The sequence below is a fragment of the Branchiostoma belcheri genome, unplaced genomic scaffold (assembly GCF_001625305.1).
Source record: "Branchiostoma belcheri isolate BF01 breed outbred unplaced genomic scaffold, Haploidv18h27 scaffold109, whole genome shotgun sequence".
In the NCBI taxonomy this organism is placed as follows: domain Eukaryota; kingdom Metazoa; phylum Chordata; class Leptocardii; order Amphioxiformes; family Branchiostomatidae; genus Branchiostoma; species Branchiostoma belcheri.
Genome location: NW_017802480.1, coordinates 904,751 through 926,624, shown reverse-complemented (window position 1 = coordinate 926,624; position 21,874 = coordinate 904,751). Strand labels below are relative to the sequence as shown.

At 41.0% G+C, this 21,874-nt stretch overlaps 1 protein-coding gene across 1 annotated transcript in view; it reads right to left on the bottom strand.

Annotated features, from left to right (window-relative positions):
- The window catches only part of LOC109481074 (UDP-glucose:glycoprotein glucosyltransferase 1-like), a 32,650-nt gene that overhangs the window by 7,886 nt on the left and 2,890 nt on the right, over nt 1-21,874 (bottom strand). Inside the window, exons 5-31 of the mRNA XM_019783548.1 lie at nt 21,298-21,428; nt 20,048-20,160; nt 19,153-19,327; nt 18,625-18,721; nt 17,423-17,495; nt 13,097-13,297; nt 12,692-12,752; nt 12,467-12,558; nt 12,152-12,215; nt 11,944-12,030; nt 11,454-11,573; nt 10,677-10,762; nt 9,899-10,034; nt 8,728-8,862; nt 8,082-8,165; nt 7,722-7,802; nt 7,087-7,210; nt 6,647-6,745; nt 5,606-5,700; nt 4,989-5,192; nt 4,477-4,617; nt 4,055-4,156; nt 3,665-3,699; nt 3,372-3,467; nt 2,955-3,057; nt 2,178-2,308; nt 211-407 (exon numbers count right to left, since the gene is read on the bottom strand). Of these exons, the coding sequence (XP_019639107.1) occupies nt 211-407; nt 2,178-2,308; nt 2,955-3,057; nt 3,372-3,467; nt 3,665-3,699; nt 4,055-4,156; nt 4,477-4,617; nt 4,989-5,192; nt 5,606-5,700; nt 6,647-6,745; nt 7,087-7,210; nt 7,722-7,802; nt 8,082-8,165; nt 8,728-8,862; nt 9,899-10,034; nt 10,677-10,762; nt 11,454-11,573; nt 11,944-12,030; nt 12,152-12,215; nt 12,467-12,558; nt 12,692-12,752; nt 13,097-13,297; nt 17,423-17,495; nt 18,625-18,721; nt 19,153-19,327; nt 20,048-20,160; nt 21,298-21,428 (3,063 nt within the window). The remainder of the gene's footprint in view (nt 1-210; nt 408-2,177; nt 2,309-2,954; nt 3,058-3,371; nt 3,468-3,664; nt 3,700-4,054; nt 4,157-4,476; nt 4,618-4,988; nt 5,193-5,605; nt 5,701-6,646; nt 6,746-7,086; nt 7,211-7,721; nt 7,803-8,081; nt 8,166-8,727; nt 8,863-9,898; nt 10,035-10,676; nt 10,763-11,453; nt 11,574-11,943; nt 12,031-12,151; nt 12,216-12,466; nt 12,559-12,691; nt 12,753-13,096; nt 13,298-17,422; nt 17,496-18,624; nt 18,722-19,152; nt 19,328-20,047; nt 20,161-21,297; nt 21,429-21,874) is intronic.

Sequence of the window (21,874 nt, the reverse complement as noted above, 5' to 3'; positions counted from 1 at the left end):
GTTTGTAATTTGGAAAGAAACTGAAAATTCAAAAATCTACCATAATCGTACAAAATAATACAAGTACATTGTCGCTGCGATGATAAATATACCAAAATAGAGTCAAACATGTTCTCTCAATATCATAGTAAAAATTTTATTTTCAATTCAGGAAGAAGTAAAAATATTGCTTCTGTATAAAAAGTGAGAACTCAAGTAAGTTTGACAGACCTTCCAACAGTAGATACTCCAGCTCATACTCAGCGTTGATGGTAGTCCCAGGCACCACGTCTTCTAACCTGATGTTATCCAGATCATACGGGGTCCTGACCGACTCAATCAGCCAGCTCTCCGGTGGCTTCATGTTTAATGTGAACAGGGTACTGTCTGGCATGTCTACAAACTTGGCACTGGGACCTGGGCTGAAACTGGGGGGAAGAAATGTATGTTAGATAGATAGATAGATTTCAGTGTACATGTACATTCACTCCCTAGAAGGTTGGAGATGAATGACAGATGGAAAAATAGAAAACTACAGAGGTTCCAGCTCCAGCATCTGTAGAGAAGAGAGAGAGGGAGGGAGAGAGAGTGAGAGAGAGAGAGAGAGAGAGAGAAGGAGAGAGGAGGAGGGAGGTATCCAGATCATACGGGGTCCTGACCGACTCGATCAGCCAGCTCTCCGGTGGCTTCATGTTTAATGTGAACAGGGTGCTGTCCGGCATGTCTACAAACTTGGCACTCGGACCTGGACTGAAACTGGGGGGAAGAAATGTGTGTTAGTTAGATAGATAGCTTTCATTGTACATGTACATTCATTCCCTAGAAGGTTGGAGAGGAATGACAAATGGAAAAATAGAAAACTACAGAGGTTCCAGCTCCAGTATCTGTAGAGAAGAGAGGGAGGGAGGGAGAGAGAGAAAAGAGGGAGAGAGAGAGGGAGAGAGAGAGAAGAGAGAGAGAGGAGGGGGATGTTATCCAGATCGTACGGAGTCCTGACCGACTCAATCAGCCAGCTCTCCGGCGGTTTCATGTTTAATGTGAACAGGGTACTGTCTGGCATGTCTACAAACTTGGCACTGGGACCTGGACTGAAACTGGGAGAAAGAAATGTATGTTAGATAGATAGATAGCTTTCAGTGTACATGTACATTCATTCCCTTCAATGTTTGAGAGGAATGACAGATGGAAAAATAGAAAACTACAGACTGAGGTTCCAGCTCCAGTATCTGTAGAGAAGAGAGAGAGTGAGAGAGAGAGAGAGAGAGAGAGAGAGAGAGAGAGAGAGAGAGAGAGAGAGAGAGAGAGAGAGAGAGAGAGAGAGAGAGAGAGAGAGAGAGGATGGGGGGTGTTATCCAAATCATACGGGGTCCGAACCGACTCTACAAACTTGGCACTGCATGGGGCCTGGGCTGAAACTACAGAGAATATGTGAAGAATTAGATATCTTTGAAAATGCTTACAGTTAGATTTGAAAACAAAAGGTTAGATGTAACAAGTCTTTTGGCATAATGTAGCCAGCTGCCGCCACACCATATGCCTGCATAGCTGCTGAGTTACGCCAAAATGGCAGACATACAGGCTATACACCCAGATACATGCTTTGTTACATGACTTGTACATACAGCATGCATTCTAGGATATACTTACAGCAAAAGCTGACTGATTCTGGGAAATATTCCCGGGATGTCTTCTTTTGAGGAGAACCTTGCATTTAGAGGGAGGGGTAGAAAGAAGACAGGGAAGAAAGGATGGCAAGAAAAGAAGCTTTTTTTATTCTTCACCTTGTACATTTGTATTGACCATGAAGCCCAGTTTCAGTACATATCTGTAGAAGTTGTTCAGATGGAGAGAAGGAGAGAGAGACATACAGAAGGGAAGGAGAAAGGATAGACTGAGTGAAAGAGAGAGGGGGAGAACCTAATGCTTCTCACCTTGTGTTGAACATGAATCCCATTTCCAGCAAATACAATGTATCTATAGAAACTCTTTAGATGGAGGGAAGGAAAGAGAGATAGATGAATGGAGAGAGAGAGGGAAAGGGATAGAATTTTCCTCACCTAGTGTTGACCATGAATCCCACCTCTGGCTCTAGCACATATCTGTTAAAACTCTTCAGATAAAGGGAAGGAAAGAGAGACAAACAGAAGGGAAGAGGAAAGGATGGAAAGGAAAAGAGAGAGGGAGAAAATGTTCCTCACCTAGTGTTGACCATGAAGCCCACCTCCGGTTCCAGCACATATCTGTAGAAGCTCTTGAGCGGCATCTCTGAAAGTTTGTCCCGAGAGTTCATGAACACCTTCAGGTTAGCATTCACCACCTGCTGCAGGACCTGGGGAGAAAAATACACAACATTTGCTTAAATCTTTTAATCCAAGCTTCATATCATCAGATTTTCAAACTTCAAACATATCTTTGAAATGTTGCAGCAATATACACAAACTTTTAACCCAAGCTTAACATTATGAGGTTTTAAAACTTCACGCATATGTTTGAATGTACATTGATGAAGATTAGACATACAGGCAAACAATTTTCAGACAATTCTAACTCTACTACTGAATAAACTACAGAAATTACTTCTGGACATTTCAAATGACATTTGTCACTCTTCTTCAGTGTTACTAGAATTGAATTGCTACTAGTAGTAGTAGTAGGCAGCGACTAATACCTCCAAACACTGGCAAGAATTAAAAAGCAAAATTGGGTTGGTTGACACAGAATCAAAATATTTCAAACACTGTTCCTCTTTAAACTGTAGAACTTGAAGAACTCACTATCAGGTTTAGTAGTATGTAGTAGTATGTATGCAGTATGTAGTAGTATGTATGCAGTATGTAGTAGTATGTATGCAGTATGTAGTAGTATGTATGCAGTAGTATGCAAGACTTCAGTGTGACAAGTGCATAACCAGCTTCAGCTACTAATTGGCTAATGTAAGGTAACATCAAACTGTTTTGCCTGAGATTGACACCTACGATAAGAATAGGAGCCAGTCTCTGTGCATCTCTAGTTGTTGGATCCACCACAGCTATGATGTCAAACGCAGCCTCATTGGGGTCACCAGGGATCTTCACAGCACTGAAAAACAAACAAAAGAAGATTTTATACATGTAGATGAGTCAAGGAAAGAAAATATCAGTTAGTACATGTACATGTACTTCCAGATAAATAAGAAAATAGACCAAGTCTTACAAGTAAAACATGGGAATAAACCTACAATTAATATTTTCCATTGCGTTTCCCTCAAAGGTAGCTAGTCTACAGTTTGGTTAATCCTATTATCTTTATTTGTAAGATAACTTCTTCATGAAGCAAGATGTATAGTACATGTACTGTAAAGGATGAAGTACTACTAGTAATCTGCATAATGTGAGGGAAAGAGAGCCCCCTACCTGTGTTGGTCAGAACTGTAGGTGACCTCCCTTCTGGAGTCTGACCTCTGGTTGGCCATGAGCAGACCTGAAGCCTTCATTACAAGGTCATTCAGCCTAGAAAGGAAAAAAAATTGATGACAATAACAGGTCTGGGAGAGAAGGGAAAAAGTTGAGATGATAACAGGTGACAAGGCATAGCACACTTTTCTAGTCTGATGTAGATTTAAACTTTTAAAGATACTTCTATACACAGTAGTGTACATGTATACATGTACAAATGTAAGTCAAGTCCAGCTCAATGTGTAACTTACCCATCATTCTTCAGTTTGAGCTCCATGTCTTTAATCTGCAAAAAAAGGCAAAAAAAAAAGTCAGCATAAATCTTCTTCTAAATTCTTTAAAAACTATATATAAAACTAATCAACACTGGCATAAAACATAAGGCCACATAATCTACATGTACTAAATACTAAATAATGTGTGAATATAGTCAGAATCAAGTTTTCCTTCCGGCCTAACATTTTGCAAACATTTTAGATAAAATGTCCAAGAAGCAAGACTAGTGTATCATTTGTTGAGGCGTAAAACAAGTCATTTAAACTTCTCACTGCCGCCTAACCTCCAGTAAACAGTAGATAATTGGGAACAAAACGGCTACTTACATGTACTAAAGGCTAAGACATGTAGAAAATATAAGTTACCTTCTGAGCGACGTTGTCAGCTGCCAGACTCTTGACAAACTTCTCCAGCAGACCAAAGTCATCAGGGTCAAAGGTCTCAGAAGGATCCAGTGGACCAATAATCTGTGGAGGGGCAAACAAGTTTTTTTTTTATTTTTGCTCCCATACTGATATGTATATGACAGTAAATATCTGGAGGACAGAAAATCAGAACATCATTCAAAGCGATATCAAGATACATTCAAAATTTGTACACTGCAAATTCAAAAGCTGTCGGTAAAAGTAAAAGACCAGTCCTGACTTGAGGGGGGCAAATGCCATTTTCTCACCAAGTTCTTGCAAACTTTTCACGCCACTTTACTACCCTGTCTTCATGCACAACTAGAGCTCAGATTTTGTTGACGTTGTGTCTTACGCTTTTCTTTTAGTATTTCATAACTTACCATCCCATTGGCCACAATGGCCCTCTGTCCAGGCTTGACCTTTAGTGTGTTCTTCACAAACGTCCAGTGAGAGGTCAGCAGGCCTGTCTGCTTCTTCTGCTCCTTCTTCAGGGCTGCCTCAAACTTAGCCGTGTCCATACCCTGGGGTGTAAGACAGGCAGTCTTAGAAAGATATGACTCAAAGTTGTTTGTCTCTGAGTTAGGCCACACAAAAGTGATTACAAGTTTATTGGTGACACTCTTGAAGACTAGCCGACTACTACTGACCCCTTTGTCAGGGACACCAGCAGCAGTATAATAAAAGCCCAGATAGTGAGTGAGTGAGTGAGTGAGTGAGTGAGTGAGTGAGTGAGTGAGTGAGTGAGTGAGTGAGTGAGTGAGTGAGTGAGTGAGTGAGTGAGTGAGTGAGTGAGTGAGTGAGTGAGTGAGCGAGCGAGTGAAAGGTTATAATTGTCAGTAAAATTCTCATTGTCCATTCAAATATAAATTAACAAATATAAAATTAAACCTACGTTAACGTAGAGTTCTGCCAGTTTGCCCCCCTGCACCAGTGGCACATTCTCCTCCTTAGCCAGTTTGGTGATGAAGTTTTTGGCCAGAGTCATGGTCTGTGTGTCCAGAGCAGTCTGGGCAGCGCGGGCGAAGGTCTGGCTCCCGTCCTGGGGCGGGCTGCTCGGGTTGTGGAGAACACCGATCCTCACTGTGTTACTGGATTTCTGGAAAACAGAATGAATCATAGAACATATGGCAACTTTTTCAAAGGTATGGTTTTTAAACAATATAAATCATTTAAACTTTATCATAATGGCAACATTTTCAAATGTATCTGAAGCAAAAAAAATTATGGTAGATGACAAAAGAGTTGCAGAAATGTTGGGACTTAGCAAAGGACAAATATTGAAAACTTTGTAGATAGCAGAACAGAAATTCTACTGTCTAACATTAAATCTTACAAACTTAGGAGAATGTCAAAAAATAAATTATGGTAGTGAAACTCTAGTCATTCTAGTAAAGAAGTGTGATAGATGCTGAAGAAGAGATATAGATTTCACTTGATACTTCATCCAGTGGTAAAGTTTGAATTATCTATATCTTTGTGTTATAATAGTTTGTAAATAGGCAGTTTTACCATGTGTTTGATGGCATCATACAGAAGTTGTCTCCCCTCTGTGGACTCCATGTCACACACCACCCACATGGTCACTGGGCGGGTTACAGACTCATCTGGAACACAACAGCATCATGTTAGTGTCCCAAGTATGCAAATGATCCAAAAACACCACCAACATAGCTAGGGGATGGGTGATGAGCATCATTATAGTGTCCCAAGTATGCAAATGAACCAACAGCACCACCAACATAGCTACAGGACGGGTGATAAGCATTGGTATAATGTCCCATATATGCAGATGAACCAAAAGTGCCATCCATACTTATCTGCAACAGATGGGAATCAAGTTAGTTTCTCAAAAATGCCACAGACTTTTTTTTTGCAAGAGAGGGGCACCATTTTTCTGTCACAAATATGCAAATGATGCCTAGCAGCAGTAAGCTACCTTGACTCCAACCAAAAGACTACTGCATAACTCAAATTACCATCCAATACAGTAGAGGCATCTTCATCATCGAGTACAAAACTAGTGACAAGGCGTTTGATGCTAGATAACCAGCTGCCACCATCACCCTGCGAAGCTGGTGTGTTACACCAAAGGGTGGTTAGTCTGGTACAGTACTGTGTGTAAATGCAGACAGTGCTGCATTTCTAGCCTGGGTGCCATCCAATTTGTAACGGCAACCCCGAAAAAAAGTATTTTACGTTACAAATTGGATGGGGCCCAGGCTACTGCATTTCATCAATTTTTAAACTTTTTGGAGTTTGGAGAAAAAAATAACCATCATCGAAAAATAGATTCAGGATTGGAACCATGAATCTTCCCAAAAGAAGTATTTCGATAAAGGTTAGACATTCAGGTAATAAGATACGCCATAATTTAAAAATTAGTTACTCAAGCAACTGACCATGATTTTCTAAATCATATCCAGCTGCACAACTAAATCATATCCAGTTGCTTGAGTAACTACTTTTTGGCACAAGTATTCCAAGCCCTGCACTACAGAAAAGAAACCGGTTCACAAGTCAGTAGTATGTATGACAAAGAGTTTTCCCCACCTTTCTTAGTGAGGTATTTCATGTTGTTGGCCAGAGTTGCTGCCATCTGGTTGGAGCTCAGTCTGGAGAAGGCAGCTGAATCCGCAAGGGGAGCTGGGCCTGGAAAAACAAGTAGTTAGAGTTAACAAAAACCTCAAGATATTAGCCTTATAGAGTAGATTTAATTGGTTTGATGACACAGTTGCACAGTTGGGGCATCATCACTAGAAAGCTATAAACAACTCCTGCAATTAAATGTGCAAGGATTGAGTGTAACAAGTCATTCTATGTAATATAGCCAGTTGCTGTCACACCACGTGCCTGCAAAGCTGGTGTGTTATACCGGCTATACAGATACAGAAGCTGGAGTGTTACGCCAAAGGGCGCTTATACCAGCTATACAGATACAGATACAGAAACAACTCTAACCATGCTTACAACATCTGAAAAAGAGTCCCTACCAGGCTGAGTTGTGAGGTCCAGGGTCCTCTTCTTGGTGCTAAGGACCCTGGGATTGAGGCGAGGCATGACGTTGGGTCGGTCCATCAGCCACTCCATCAGGTTCATGGAGTTAGTCAGCTCACCCTGGGGAGGAAAAATTTTCATCTGTGTTTTGATAGCTTTAAGTACAGAAGGAAAAGGAATTAAACTAGAAGTCGTTCGGTGTGATATAGCTAGCTGCCTCCGTGCCGCATGCCTGCGAAGCTGGTGTGTTACACCGAAGGGCGGTTATACCGGCTATACAGATACAGACAGATACAGATAGAAAAATAACATTTGCAAAGCAAATGCATAATTTGAACCTTCACATAGTCTAGCTTTACTTCTATTCAAACATATATCATATAGTGACATCGGTGTAAACAGCCCCTGCCACTCTGTCCTGACACTTGCTACATAATGTAACCCAACACCATAGGGTGTCTGTTACCCCAGTTACCATGGTGACATTAATACACTGACCTTATTTTTTTGGTTTCTTTGGAACAGAAGAAGAGGACAAAGAAATAAAGCAAAAGCAACTCCAAGATCCAGTGCACATCTCAAACTGCAAGAAGAATGACTTTTAGATGTATTGAATAGAAATGTTCCTTACCATGTACACAGCTCTCTGCATGTCAGGTGTGATGGTCAGGATCTTGCTGACCACTGACTCCTCAAAGTTCTCTGGAGAAATCTGCAACAAAGGTAAGGGAAAAATGAAGATCAGAAGAACAAAATGCAACTTAGCCTTGAATGTAACCACACGTTACAGCACATACAATTAAGTGGGAAAACATGTATATGTTAAGGAACTCTTCGTTTCAGAACTGACTTACAAAAGACATTAGCTGATTTGGAGTGAAACCATATATCAAAGAAAGAGAACCATGGTAACACAGTAACAGTGACTTTGTTTAGCTCAAAATAGTAAAAAAAAAATTCTGTACAAGGTTCACTACAAAAGGTCACCAACCTCTTCCTCTGTGAAGGGGACTCCGTTCATCAGGACCTGTGGCAGCGGACCCAGCCCTGTTCTCTGGTAGTACTGTTTACCTGCCTAAACAACAAACAAACAAACAAACAAACTCAAGTGAGTTAAAACACAAACCCATGGGAAGTATTGTAAACCCATGTATTAAACTTGAGTTCAAAATGTGTATTGCTCGCTAGTCAATTTTTTTAGCTATACAATTTATGCTAGAACCTTAGAAATGGCTGAAATACATGTATGATCCCTCTCCTTGGTGCTGAATTCGCCATCCATTGACTACATGTTGTTAGAGCTCACATCCATGCATCCAATCATCAAACAAATCCACAACTTCATGGGTATCTAAATTCCAAGAATCATAATAGTACATGTTCTTCATACAATATAGTATCCTTGCTACAAGTACATGTACATATACATGTATGTGTATATTGTTACAGCCACATGTATGTATACATGTAGGAGTGGAGTGGTTGCAGTCTTCTTCGATGACAAGGGACTACCAAGATGTATACATGTGGAAAGCTGTTACTTCTCTACATGTACTTATAAGAACTTCTTATTTTCCTATCATTGCCCTGACTACTTCTGTTCCAGAGCTTGAGAGTTTGAATAAATTTGATCTCACCCTTCTCTTGTCGTCATAGTCAGTATCAGCAGCGATGACATCAGCGATGTCGTCTCCCGGATATTTCCTGCGGAACTTCTCCTTGATGTGATCCAGCTCCAACAGACTGTCCTTGTTTCTGGCCAGAGTGTAGACCTACAAATATCCACAGTTGTTCATTAGTTTACAAAAAATATTACTGTATTTTACATTGTATAAGCTAATTACTAGACAATACCCTTAAATATTCTAATAACTTCTCCCTGATGTGGTCCAGCTCCAGTAGACTGTCCTTGTTTCTGGCTAGAGTGTAGACCTAGAAATCCAACAACCATAAGTAAGTTGCATTCACACATTGATTTACTCACTACAAGAAATGTCGTTAAGTCAAAAATGCTGAGACTGTCCTTGTTTCTTGCCAGACCGTACACCTACAAATATCCACTGTTGTTCATCAGTGAATGAAAAAAAACATGTCAACCTACATGACATTTTGTATAAGATAATTACTGAAGAATCTTTGATATCATCACATAATGTAACGTTACATGTTACAAGGTATTCATATAAATTTTGATATCTTGATATCATCATCACCGGAAACTTTACCTAGTAAAGCATTAAACAGATCTGTACAGCAAAACAGACTCAGTTGTTTAAAATTTGCCTGGGAAACTTGAGAACTACAAATAGTAATGTAATTAGCAGCCTTCTTAAATGTGCTCAATTGTTGAGTACTGTACTTGAAACATTTTGAAACATTTTAAGCCCCCAAAGAGAGTCACATGAAGCAAACAGTACAAAATGTTTGTTGTCACTTCTTTCCCATAGTAACCCGTGAACCCATCAGTTTTCATGCTTCATACTTACAAGAGCAGCAGTTGTTGAGTGTTGACTGAAATGGCTGGATTCCTTCATATTCATACAAACCATATTAAAGATTGTGCTTGCAAGTTGCAGTTAACCCTGGATATCGCTTTTGTATTTCTAGGAACTACACTAAGTAATGTACACGAAGTACACCAAGTCTTACAAGCAAGCTTTGAAATAGTATTCTGTCTTTATAGCTTAGTAACACAGTACAATGGCTCTTACAACTTAACATCTCTGAAAATGTCTTGAGATGGTTAAAGTCTGATTCTTGACATGTCCACTGTGCCAATGACATTGCCTGAATATGATCTATACTTACAGAGTTGAGCCAGAGGAAGGCCTTGTCACTGCCCTGGTCCTGCTGGATGAAGTTGTAGGCTCGGATCAGAGCCACGCCCACATCATCCTGACCTTCCACCTCCTTCTCATCATTCACTACAAACACCAGGCCAATCCTGCAGGGGAGTAGAAAATTATTGACTCAAAGAAGTACGTGAAAACAGAAAAATACAACCAAACTACTGTGCAAAATATAGAGCAAACGATGCCCACATTATTCTTATCATTCACTACAAACACCAGCCCAATCCTACAGGGAAGGGATAGCAATGAGGTTACATAATTGCATACTGTAAAGCTTAATACATGTATGTTGTCCTACAGTTGTGAGCCAAATCTTTTCTGAACCATGTGGTTTGGGGATCGACTCTTTGTCCAACAATTGCTATTCCAAATCTCAATTTGCATGCTACTGATAGAATGTGTCGAGCCACAAGTCTTGATGTCTAAATCAATCATTAGAGATGAACAAGTACAAGATGATCTCTAAAGAGAGACACAACTGAAGCAATGGCTTTAAATCATGGAAGAAAGGGGGTGCACCTAATTATGTGACAGCCAAAAGACTCCAAACCTTACCAGTAGTATGCATGTCAGTGGTTCAGAACCCTAGTATAGTTATCTAACTTAGTGCATTTGGCCCATGTAGGGTGTGAATATGCAATAAAGTTCATTGTCATTGTTATTGTCATTGTCATTGTCATTGTCATTGTCATTGTCATTGTCAATATCTAGGTCAGGATTTGAACAGTTTTTACCTGACTGGAGCCTGGTTCCTGTAGAACAGGTCAGCCAGTTTGACCAGCTCTCCTGCCTCCTTGGACAGAGGGTCCAGGAAAAATACCTGCAGAAAAACAGGAGAACAGTATTAAAGGCTACAGAACGTAGGCTTTCAGATAAACTTTAAGTGTTCACAGTACAAGAAAGGAGTCAGAGTCATCAAAAAAGTAATACTTAGTCTAGAGCCTTAAACAGAAATGGATCAAATACATTTCATTTCATTTCATTTCATTTCATTTCATTTCATTACATATATATTCCCTCTCCTTGGTGCTGAATTCACCATCGATAGGCTACATGTTGTCAGTGCTCACATATATCACCCAAATAAACTTACAAGTTCATGGGTAACTAAGATCCAAGACCAGATTGTGATTGTTTTATTGAGAATTATAAGCAACTTTTTGAATTGAATGAACTTTGTACTTTTAGCACTGTGACATATATTGTTGCCAATTTATTGAAGGGAGCAACATTTCTTTTATGGGGGAAGGGAGGGTGCAATGCAATGCCTAAAAGTCATCTATAAACACAGGCTTGTGTGCAGCTTCGGTAGGATTTTTTATCACAAAAGGGTTGACTTTTAAGGTTGTTTTGCCTCACCATATGGTAAATGTTCTTGCGGATGTGTCTGTTACAAAAAGCCACACAGCAGTAGTTGTGCTTTGTATGAACACAACTCATAGATCCACATACATTTGGCTTAAGTAAAACTTGGGTCTACAGCTTTATGAGATAACCATCTGTATACTCCCCATGTGGTACATGTTCTTGCGGATGTGCCTGAGCATGCCCGGGAACATGGGTCTCAGTAACTCCTGCAGGTTAGACGGCCAGCTCTTGTACTGGTAGTCTGTCTCAAGGTCGTTTATCCACTGCAAATGGAGAACTTCAAGGTCAGTATCAGTATACAAGTCATATAGATATTAAATAAATAAACTTGAAACTTGAAGATATTGAATATCCTTTTACCCAAATTCGTATGAAGGGCTTATTTTGCCATACATCATGTATTTTGTAGATTCCTTTTCAAGATAATTTACTCTTTTCAGAAAAAAATGTATTAAGCCATGTGTGTTTAGTCTAAACCCTACAGTAGGCAGCATTCTACTTGCAACTTAATGCATGTTCACAGCATTTGCACCAAGTGTGCCTCCCTAGCAGTGCTAAATTTCCATCCATATGTTTTTGAGATAGTAAGGTCTTCTCTTCAGTCTCCTGCTAAAAATCTCCCCAGTGACTTACATGTACAGCATGGTCCCTGATATCTATGGCATAGTTGTCCACCTCTGAGTCCACAGGCAGGTACAGTAGGGACTTCAGGTTGTCTTCCTGGGGGGTACAACAATGAGGGTCAATGTCTAAATTTCTTTCGTCAATTGGCAAAAACAGTGATTAATGTGTTTAATAGAATAAGAATTTCAGTCAAGTCAGTTGTTGTTGTTTCTCTTACCCTGATCCCTAGTGACCACAGTCCCTCCATCAGTTTTACCTCGTTCTTGATGGTGTCTAACAGTCTGTGAAAGAAACAGAAATTTCTTTCAAATACATGCCAATCATCTATGCAACATTGGGTAAATGTTTAATTTCTTTAACCTTGTGACCAAGACTAGGCCTCTATAACACTCTTTGGCTAGTTGGACAAGGTTGCTGTAGCTGTATCTGTAGCTGTATAGCCAGTATAAATCCCTCTTGTATGTTATACTGTAGCCAAACCATAAAGTATGAAAGAAAGAAACATAAGTTTGATAGTGTTATGCAAACTTACAGGAAAGGGTCCACAATGTCCAGGTCTATGAGTAATCCATTGATTAGCAGAGCTGATTCTCCAGCACTCAGGTCTAGGGTTTCTGAAAACACCTACAAACATGGACAGAAAAAAATATATTGTAAATTTGTAGCTGTAACATTCTGTAAATACAAAGAATCTGGACGTGTTAAAGGACAAAGGAGGTCCAAATGGGCCAGTGATCAAGAAAAATATAAGGTTCACCTTTTGGTTGTCTTGTATCTCCTTCCTGACTTCATCTTGAACTTGGGTTCTTACCAGGGACCTGGGAACACAGAGAGGACAAGGTAAGTCCAACAGTAAGACATAAAGGAAAGATCCATTCTAGGTGAAGCCCTATGGAAAACTAAGACACCAGACTTTTACACAGTAGTCTTTGCTCATTTATTCCCTTTACAACCTTCATGTACATCTTGTTTTGCTTTGCTGTGAAGGCGTAATAAAAGCAGATTGATCATATATACATGTATATGCTGGTCACACTAAACTACATTACTTAATAAGACTGATAACACATTGCTATGATATTTTCAAATCTTGCATGACCCTACATACAGTGTAACATGTCATGACAGGTTCTTTCAAGAGGCGATTCTGTAACGTCAGTACCTGGCCTGAGTAGGGAAGTTCTGACTGACGTCCCTCATCACCCGCAGTGCATCCTGTGGAGCTGAGGACACAATACGCTGGGCGGCCTGGAAACTCAGATCCTGGATCTGCCACACCTTCAGAGGAGCCATCTCATTGGTGCTCTCGATCAGGTAGGAACGGAACGTCTTCAGTTTCTCCTTCAGATCTGGATACAGCTGTCTGGAAAACACAGTAGAGTAACCTTTAGGTTAGCAATCCTCCGTGTGTTGGTCACAAGGTTGGGGTATACAACTAACTATCACAGAAAGGAACCTGCTGTCATCAAATACAGTAGGGACCTCTTCACTGTATGAAAAACCACGTTTCCAAGAGTTTCCAGTCCCGCACACGCCCGTGAAATTCGCCGTGTCCTGGTCGCGTCCATGGATTTCCGGGCTCCGCGTGTACGGCCCCGGATATTTCCTTACACTCCCGGATTCGTGCTCGCCGTGCACGTGCACGGAAATTTACGCCCCGCACACTTGGCGTGTGTTGGGGAGCGGCTAACAATAAGGGGTAATTAGGTACTGCGTGTATTCATGTTTCAGGTGATAATTACTTGAACCAAAGTTGCCAGCACTTTAATCTAAGCAAATTAGATATAGAATGATCAAGGATTGTTAATACAACATTTAAACCTATGCGTCCTTGGCTTGATTTATCGTGATGTCGTCCATACGACAAAGCACATTTGAGCGTAGGGCGCCCCGACGCTGGGGTTATATGACCTACTCGGTCAAAATGACCTAAATCTACACTCCGGTCTAAATCTGAATTTTTTATTTTGGAAATAATAGTTTATCCGTGAGGTTCATTACCATGATGTAATCAAACGCTTGACTAAAGGGGTTTGAACTAACATGACCTGATCAGTTTGTTATGATTTTTAGGTACATGTATGGGTAATAATATGCAAGCTTTACATTGTAGTTCGGTCGATGTGTATTGCGATGTGTCTGACATGGCGTCCGTTTATGTGAATAGCCTTTGTGTAAACAAAAGAAGAACTCACAGCGTCCCCATGCCTGGTAAAATACTGAAATCCAGCAAAACAAGTCAACCCTCATGACAATAATTGTGGATTTTGGATACATTTACAAAGAGTAAGGTTATGTTGGGGTTGAAGTGCGGTTTTATTTCACTTAGTGAGCGACAAGTTGTGTAATTCTAGAACGAATAAAGCCATGTAATCATGACGAATTAGAATTATGAAGATCATTTGTCTGCCTTGAAATAAATACATTCACACAATCAGAAACATCCTATCATCCAAGTGTTCAGACTGCACAGGCGATTTAACTTAAAACCTATAATATAAAAACAAGATGGTTGTAGTATTGAACGCAATCACGTGATTATATGACTGACGACCAATCCTACCTCGCTCTCGCCGGGACCAGCCAATAAGAGACGCGATGCTTTGTTTTGGTGGGTCGTTTGAATCTTGCTTTGTCACAACGACGGTTTGCTTTTTCAAAACACGTTTGTCTCGGCCTGCAAAGATTACTAGTATGTTTCTGAACTAAAATGGCGTCAAACATTCCGTTCTGTTACTTCGTTTTCGCAACGGAAGAAATGACTCTACTACATTGAAAGGACAACACCGCAACGAACCAGCAAACCGACAGGAGGAAGGGTAAGCTAAAACAAGGATACTATTATATATACGGCACTATCGTTACATATATCTTAAACATGTTGTTTAAAAACCTTGGCTAAGTTGTGCCTACGGCAGAAATATTTATTTTGGCAAGAAGTGTACACTATTTTACTGATTAATAACATAGTTTATTATTCTACTTAGAAGTACATCGATATAGTTTGTATGTTGCTCAGAACATATGTACTTTTTCAGGCGTGGATTCGGGATACTTTGAGACGATTTGAAGAAACTTTATCGCCAGGCTGTCGGAGAGCTCAGAAAAGAAAGAAAGAAAAGCGACTGCAGTCACACAGAAGAGGGTGAGTCTATGCAAATGTATATCTTTGCATACGAAAGCCGACAAGGCTCTTGACAATTTGAATTGTTTTCATTACCGAGGGAAATGTTGTGTTTGTATTGTTCCCATGATTACAATGAAAAGAAACAAGCAGACGTTGATGCTTGATGAATGGAGCCTTTTCATCTGGAAAAAATTGTTGCTGTCTGACGTTAAAAACATTCGTTAAAAATGATAAATGACTTCTCCTCGAAATGTGTCCATACAGACGTCCGCATCTTTGCCAGGCTTGTTTATAAAACGTCTAGTACATGTACACGTAACCTCAAATGAAATTCAAAAATGCCTTCGACTTTTGACTTAGATTTTCGTTTTTCCATGTCCTGCAGGCCAGGCTGGAGGCAAACAGGCAGACTGCACACCCAGGCTCAGATCTAAAGGCGAGGGTGCTGTGTTAAAGCGCCCGGCAGGCTCCGACGACCCAGGCCGGCCCCGCTGCACTCCCGCCCGGGGTGCACCCCGCGCCCAGCACGCCGCTCCGGCCTGACTGCGATCACAACCGACACCAACACCACGCCATCCCGCAGACAGACATGGGGCAGTTTGTCCTTCCAGGATGAAAACATTTCGCTATGGTCCCCTGAAGCAAGGGGGGGGGCATACCTCCTGGCCTTCAATCTACAACTAAGCCTCATTTTGTACAGGCGACAACGCAAACTTTACGAAACCGACAGCTTGTCTTTAACGACATTGTAAATTGAATACGTGTTCATGTAATTAATTTCTGAGCAAATGATCTTTTTTTGTAATGACGTGATATTGTTTTCTGCCAGCCTCATTTAACTTCATGTTAGGTCTGCCATTATGTTTTTGCTACACGTACATGTATTTTGAAGAACTTTGTTTGAGGCCTTCTTTGTTTATTGAAAATTTAGTCTTTTGACTGTTTGTGTAAGCGCCATTCACTTTCATGATCTGAGGGCTATTTTACTCTTTTAACCTGATGATATGTCAGTATTAGTTACTTTTTGACATTTTTTGCTAAAATGGACTTCTATTTGGAGGTGACTGTGATGAGATGTGATGTTAGTTTACTTTTTAAAGTTAGAGAAATCTGTTAATTACTAGTAATTTCTGAGTTTACACCGGGTCCAACGATTTTAAAAGTCTAGTCCCTGGAAGGCTAGTTCGGGAAAAAGCTATTGTTTCTATGTTTAGGCTACACATTTTTGTAAAGTACCAGGTTACATTATTGTATAGTGTTAGCATAGTGCACAACGTGTATACACTATACATAGAGCGTTACTTTTGTCAGTCTGTAAATGGCGATCCTGTTTATACCAATAAAACGATGAATGAAGTATAAACATGTATTACTTTTTTTTATGAATGAAATGTGTTCCTAAAACATCGAAATGTGTCCCGGGAGCGGGGGAAGCGATTTCTCGGGAGCCGGGCAGCGAAGCCCCGGGAGCAGGAAGGGGGTCCCCGTAGTGGGTGCAGTGGGGTCCCGAGAACGGGAACAGCAGGGCCCCGGGAATGGGAGCAACGGGTCCCGGGAACGGGAGCAACCGGTCCCTGGGGTCCCGAGAACGGGAACAGCAGGGCCCCGGGAATGGGAGCAACGGGTCCCGGGAACGGGAGCAACCGGTCCCGAGAGCGGGGCGGGTTTTGGCCGGGGGGGGGGGTGTAGTACCGGCATGTCCGACCCGTACACGGCGAATTTCCGCTGCCGTGTGGAGAATAATTAGGTGATAATTGCCGCTAAATTATGCATATTCCAGCAACGCACGGAGCGGTGCACGGCCATTTCCTGCCGTGTACGGGGATGTACAGGGATCGTGTCCGGGCATATAACGTCCAGTACACGACCTGCACACAAAAAGTGGTTCATTTCCGGGAGTGTACAGGACATGTACGGGACTGGACACGTTTCGTGTGCAGGTCGGAAACCCCCGGGTTCTACCGGAAACCTAAAATATCCGGGAAAGTGTGCGGCAATTTCTCACACGGAAACTAGGGATTTTGTGCCGTGCTTCCTTTGACAACTTCAAATTAGCCGGAGTGTCAGCCTTTTTAGCTTTCCACCGGTAGTGGATCGTGGGGAGCAGATGAAAGCTAAAAAGGCTGATGCTCAGGCTAACTACAAATGTCTGGTAGAGTTACATGTAGATATGAATGATTTACGCCATACCTGCAAAGCTGGTGTGCTACACCAAATGGCAGTTGCATGTATGCCAAAGGGACCGATTCAGATTCAAGTCTACACATAGATTGTGGTTAGAAGATTACCAATACTGGTTATGCCATAAGTCAAATTTCTAGAATAAGTTATATTTTGCAGGTTGAGGTCTTTACAGCTCACCTGAGTTTCTTAAAGATGAAACCCTCTACTTCATCTTCACCTTCAGCCTCCACTTCCACACCCGGAGCATCACCTGGACAGGTGACAACAATGACCACAGGTGAGATTAATCATGGGAGACACATGCTACATGTTACTTTTGGATGTGCCAAAACGTTTGAACAAAAAGCACTGAAAACAAGCGCATTATTACAAACAGGTGATTGCAAGCAAAGACATGAACTTAGCCACAAACTTCCAGTTTCATCAGGTTGGTAGAGTATATAGGATACTGGAGCTTTCTTTTACATCACCAAGATTTCTCACCTAGGTGCTGACGTTTCGGTGTCTATCAGATACCTTCCTCAGAGCTTCTGACTGGAGTTCTGCTTCTTGCTGCTATACATGTATCACTCCAGTCAGAAGCTCTAAGGAAGGTGTATGATAGACACCAACACGTCAGCACTTAGGTGAGAAATCTTGGCGGTGTAAAAGAAAACTTCTGTAACTTAGCCACAAAGCAAAACAGTTTTGCAGGTAATCTGTGGGCATGTCCAATGAGAGTAAAATCACTTGCATACACGTCACTTGTAAGACCGAACCTAGAATATGCTGCGACAGTATGGGATCCATATACAAAGAAAGACAAAGACAAATTGGAAAGGGTACAGAATCAAGCTGCAAGATTCTGTATGAACAACTATGTAAGAGGTGCTAGTGTCACGGAAATGAAAAGAAACCTACAGTGGACCTCACTTGAAGACAGAAGAAAGATGTCTAGACTATGCATGATGTACAAAATGACTAATAAACTGGTGGATGTCCCAACTACTAAGTACCTAATACCAGCACAGAAGAGAACAAGAAATAGCCACGCATTCAAGTACCAGAGTTATCAACCAAGGATTGAGGTGTTCAAGAATTCATTCTTTCCTAGAACTATCGCAGAGTGAAACTCACTGTCACCAAGTACAGTGGGGGCACTGTCAATAGATAGCTTTAAACAATGTCTAGAGCTAGAAGTTCAAGGGTTAGGTGTAACAAGTCGATCGGTGTAATATAGCCGGCTGCCGCCGCGCCGCGTGCCTGCGAGGCTGGTGTGTTGCGCCGAGGGGCGGTTATACCGGCTATACAGATACAGATACAGATACAGTTTGAAAATCCATTCATACATGTGGCTTCTTAAAGGTATACTGAATGACTATGTAGACATATACATGTACCTTGTACTTTACTGTCGTCCACAGCCTTATACTCTGTACTCTTGATGGCCAGCTCCACTCCGTAACCTGACAGACGAACTTTCCTGTCTGGTCGCACCTGAGAAAGGTAATAAAAAATCATGCCTTTCAAAAGTTAAACTGTTAGGATATTAGTCAAACTAAAATACTACCTAAAGTACTAGTACTTACCTAGTACTTCCCAGTTGTTGTTTAATGAACAGACAGTCAGAATACACAATCCAACAGCTGGACTTAAAGACACCCATTGTCCATTTTCTTAAGAGTAATTTGACAGATTCTGACAAGTTTTTACATAGGGTAAAATTAAACTATGCTGATAAAATATCAACTCTTGTTACTATCAGCTTATATCCACATGTATAGCATTAGTTCAGAACATTCAGATTTGATATGAAACAGAGAAGGTACAGTATGCAAAATACAGTATGCTTTGAGGATTGTCATAACATTACAGTCTAATTTCAAACAGTCAGGACAAGGAAACCACTAACATCTTAAAAAACTGACCTTGATGTAGTGCCTTAAGACATAGTTGATGTCCCCCTTGTCTGCCATGTCTTGTAAGACGGAGTGGAAGTCCTTGAAGCCCTGAGTTCCCAGTTCTGCATACAGGATGACTACAGGTACGTCAGGCGAGGCACCGGGGTACTGGTGATCTACCTTGTACAGGTAAGGTCTTTGTCTGGGAGAAAGAACTTAGTATTACCATTTCTGGAAAGTTTGACAGTAAAAAAAAACCTAGTAATAGTTTTATAGGTTGAATATGAATCCATCTGAAAGAGATACATGTATCATTGTAGTAACATGGTTTCTTGATTTTTATTCATTTTCTAAGCCTGAACAGCAGCCACTAAAAATTTCCACTAGTACAGATATACTGCATTAGTATCTTTATTTTGGTCATAAAGTATTTTACAGTAAAGCAGGCCATTGCATGCACAGTAAAAGGTAGAGGAGTTTGACTTGAAATCGTTGAACACAGGATAACTACAGGTACATCAGGTGAGGCACCGGGGTACTGATGGTCTACCTTGTACAGGTATGGTCTTTGTCTGTGGGGTGGAAGATAGAAATTTACAAATTACATGACTACCTGGCCATTGATATACAGTCAAACCTGTACTAGTAACCACCTCTACAAACACATGTAAGGACAATTGACTCTTATTTTGTGGTATGACTAGCACCCTCTATAGTGACCACATGTCTATAGCGACTATCTGTGCTCAGGTCCCTTTCAGAGGCTGTTATACAAAACTTTCAGTTTATTTCTAATACCAAGTTGATAAACTTTGAAGAGATAGTTTAAAACATTTATATCTCTGTGTCTCTATTTTGATATCTTTTAAGTATAATTTCTGGAAATATTCAAGTGACAAAAGAATTTTTTTTTCCAACTGACCTTCCTGAAGCGCTGTCCACCATGCCCTTGACCTTGCTGGGGTCACAGGTCATCTCATTGTGCACATCTACAAAAGCAGGGCAGTCTGGGATAGATGGGAGGTCCTCTACCAACTGGTGGGAAGATAAAGAAGCTGGTAAGTCAGGGTTATTATTGACAATTATCATATAGCCGGGTGACGTTGACCAATCAGAAGGCTCCATTCCACATTCCTTATGTCGCCGTAATGTCACAAATAGAGTCAAAATCGGGTATTTATTCATCCCAATCCATACATTAAACAAACCCAGTAATCACCCGCATATGACCTCAGGTGACCCATATAGAACAACCGCTGTGTTCTAAAAAATCCAAAAATAACTTGAGTTTTGTTCCAAAGGAATACATGTTCCCTGCTGATGACCCAGATAGAACATGACCCCTTGCCGATGTTCCGGTGAACTCATATGAACCCAGTGGAACAGGTAAAACGATCACGCTGTAAGGGCATACAATGGACAACGCGATGTCAGAATTTTTCTTTGAAGAACTGACTGACGCCAATTTAGACTCAATATGCCGGTCCTTGGAGTAGGGGAAAGATGCACAGGTACAGTGGCTAGCGGACGGGAAGATAGGGGATTGACTGTAACGGGTTTTTTTACATAATTTAAGTTATGTATGTGTTCTACAGGAATGTGTCACTCTTTACTGTGTCATTTTGGATAGGCTATATGATAATAGCGTTAATGGCCCGCCCTTTCTCGGTGAATATGGTGTGATAAAGCCTTGGCAGTTGCTATAACCACCTCATAAAGCCACCTCGTTCGCTGCGCTCACGTCGGTGGCTTTATTCGGTGGTTATAGCAACTGCCAAGGCTTTATCACACCATATTCACCTCGGGGCGGGACATTAACCCTTAAATGAACAACTGATATCACAGTTCACATTCATTAATGATGACTACATTACCTTACATTTTGATCTACTTACACTAGAAAATACCCTGATTCTAGATGATGAGTGTGGTTGGTAAGGTGCAGCTCTATTTAAAATGGGACCATTTGTTTAGAATACCCACAGCAAGTACAGTAACCCATGACAGTATATACAAACAGATGCAAATTGAAGTCCAATTCTGCAGCCTGGAATCACACAAGCCAACTTGTAAGTTGTATCATTTCCATCTTATTGCTAGCTCTACACCAATGGCTTGTCACATCCTCTTTAAATAGTGTATCTGTGAAATATCGTTGTTTGTACTACTTACATGAGCAAACATCTCCACAGTGGGGGAGTGAGCCCGCAGAGCCAGTGTGAAGCGCAGCACTTTGACCTGAGCCTCAGACAGGAACCCTCGAGTCAGCTTCTGGATGTAATGGTGGTACGAGTGGTCTGACTCTGTGGGGAGAAGATTTTACAATTGAGATTCATTTTGATTAATTAAATCAGTGAACTACATGTAGAGCTGCCAGGCAGCAGAGGTTGGGGTAAACCAGGGAAATCCTGGATGGAGTGTGTCAAGAGGGACATTAGATAGTGCGGCCTTGCTGGTGTGAACCTGCTGGATAGGACCACTTGGAGGTGTGGTGTGAAGACTAGATAACTCAGCTGCCCACCTGTGTCAGGGACCCCTACAGTAGTATAATCAAAGAATGGATACTACTAGTACTACTACTACAAATACTAACTTGGTAGGTAACAGTATTTTATCTTATTATATAAGTGCATCAAACTTACATTACAATTAACATTCATTTAGGTCTCATATAACACAAGTGCATTTACTAAAAGTCTAAACATTATCAACAAAAACATATCATCAAGGATCATACAGCAGAACATTA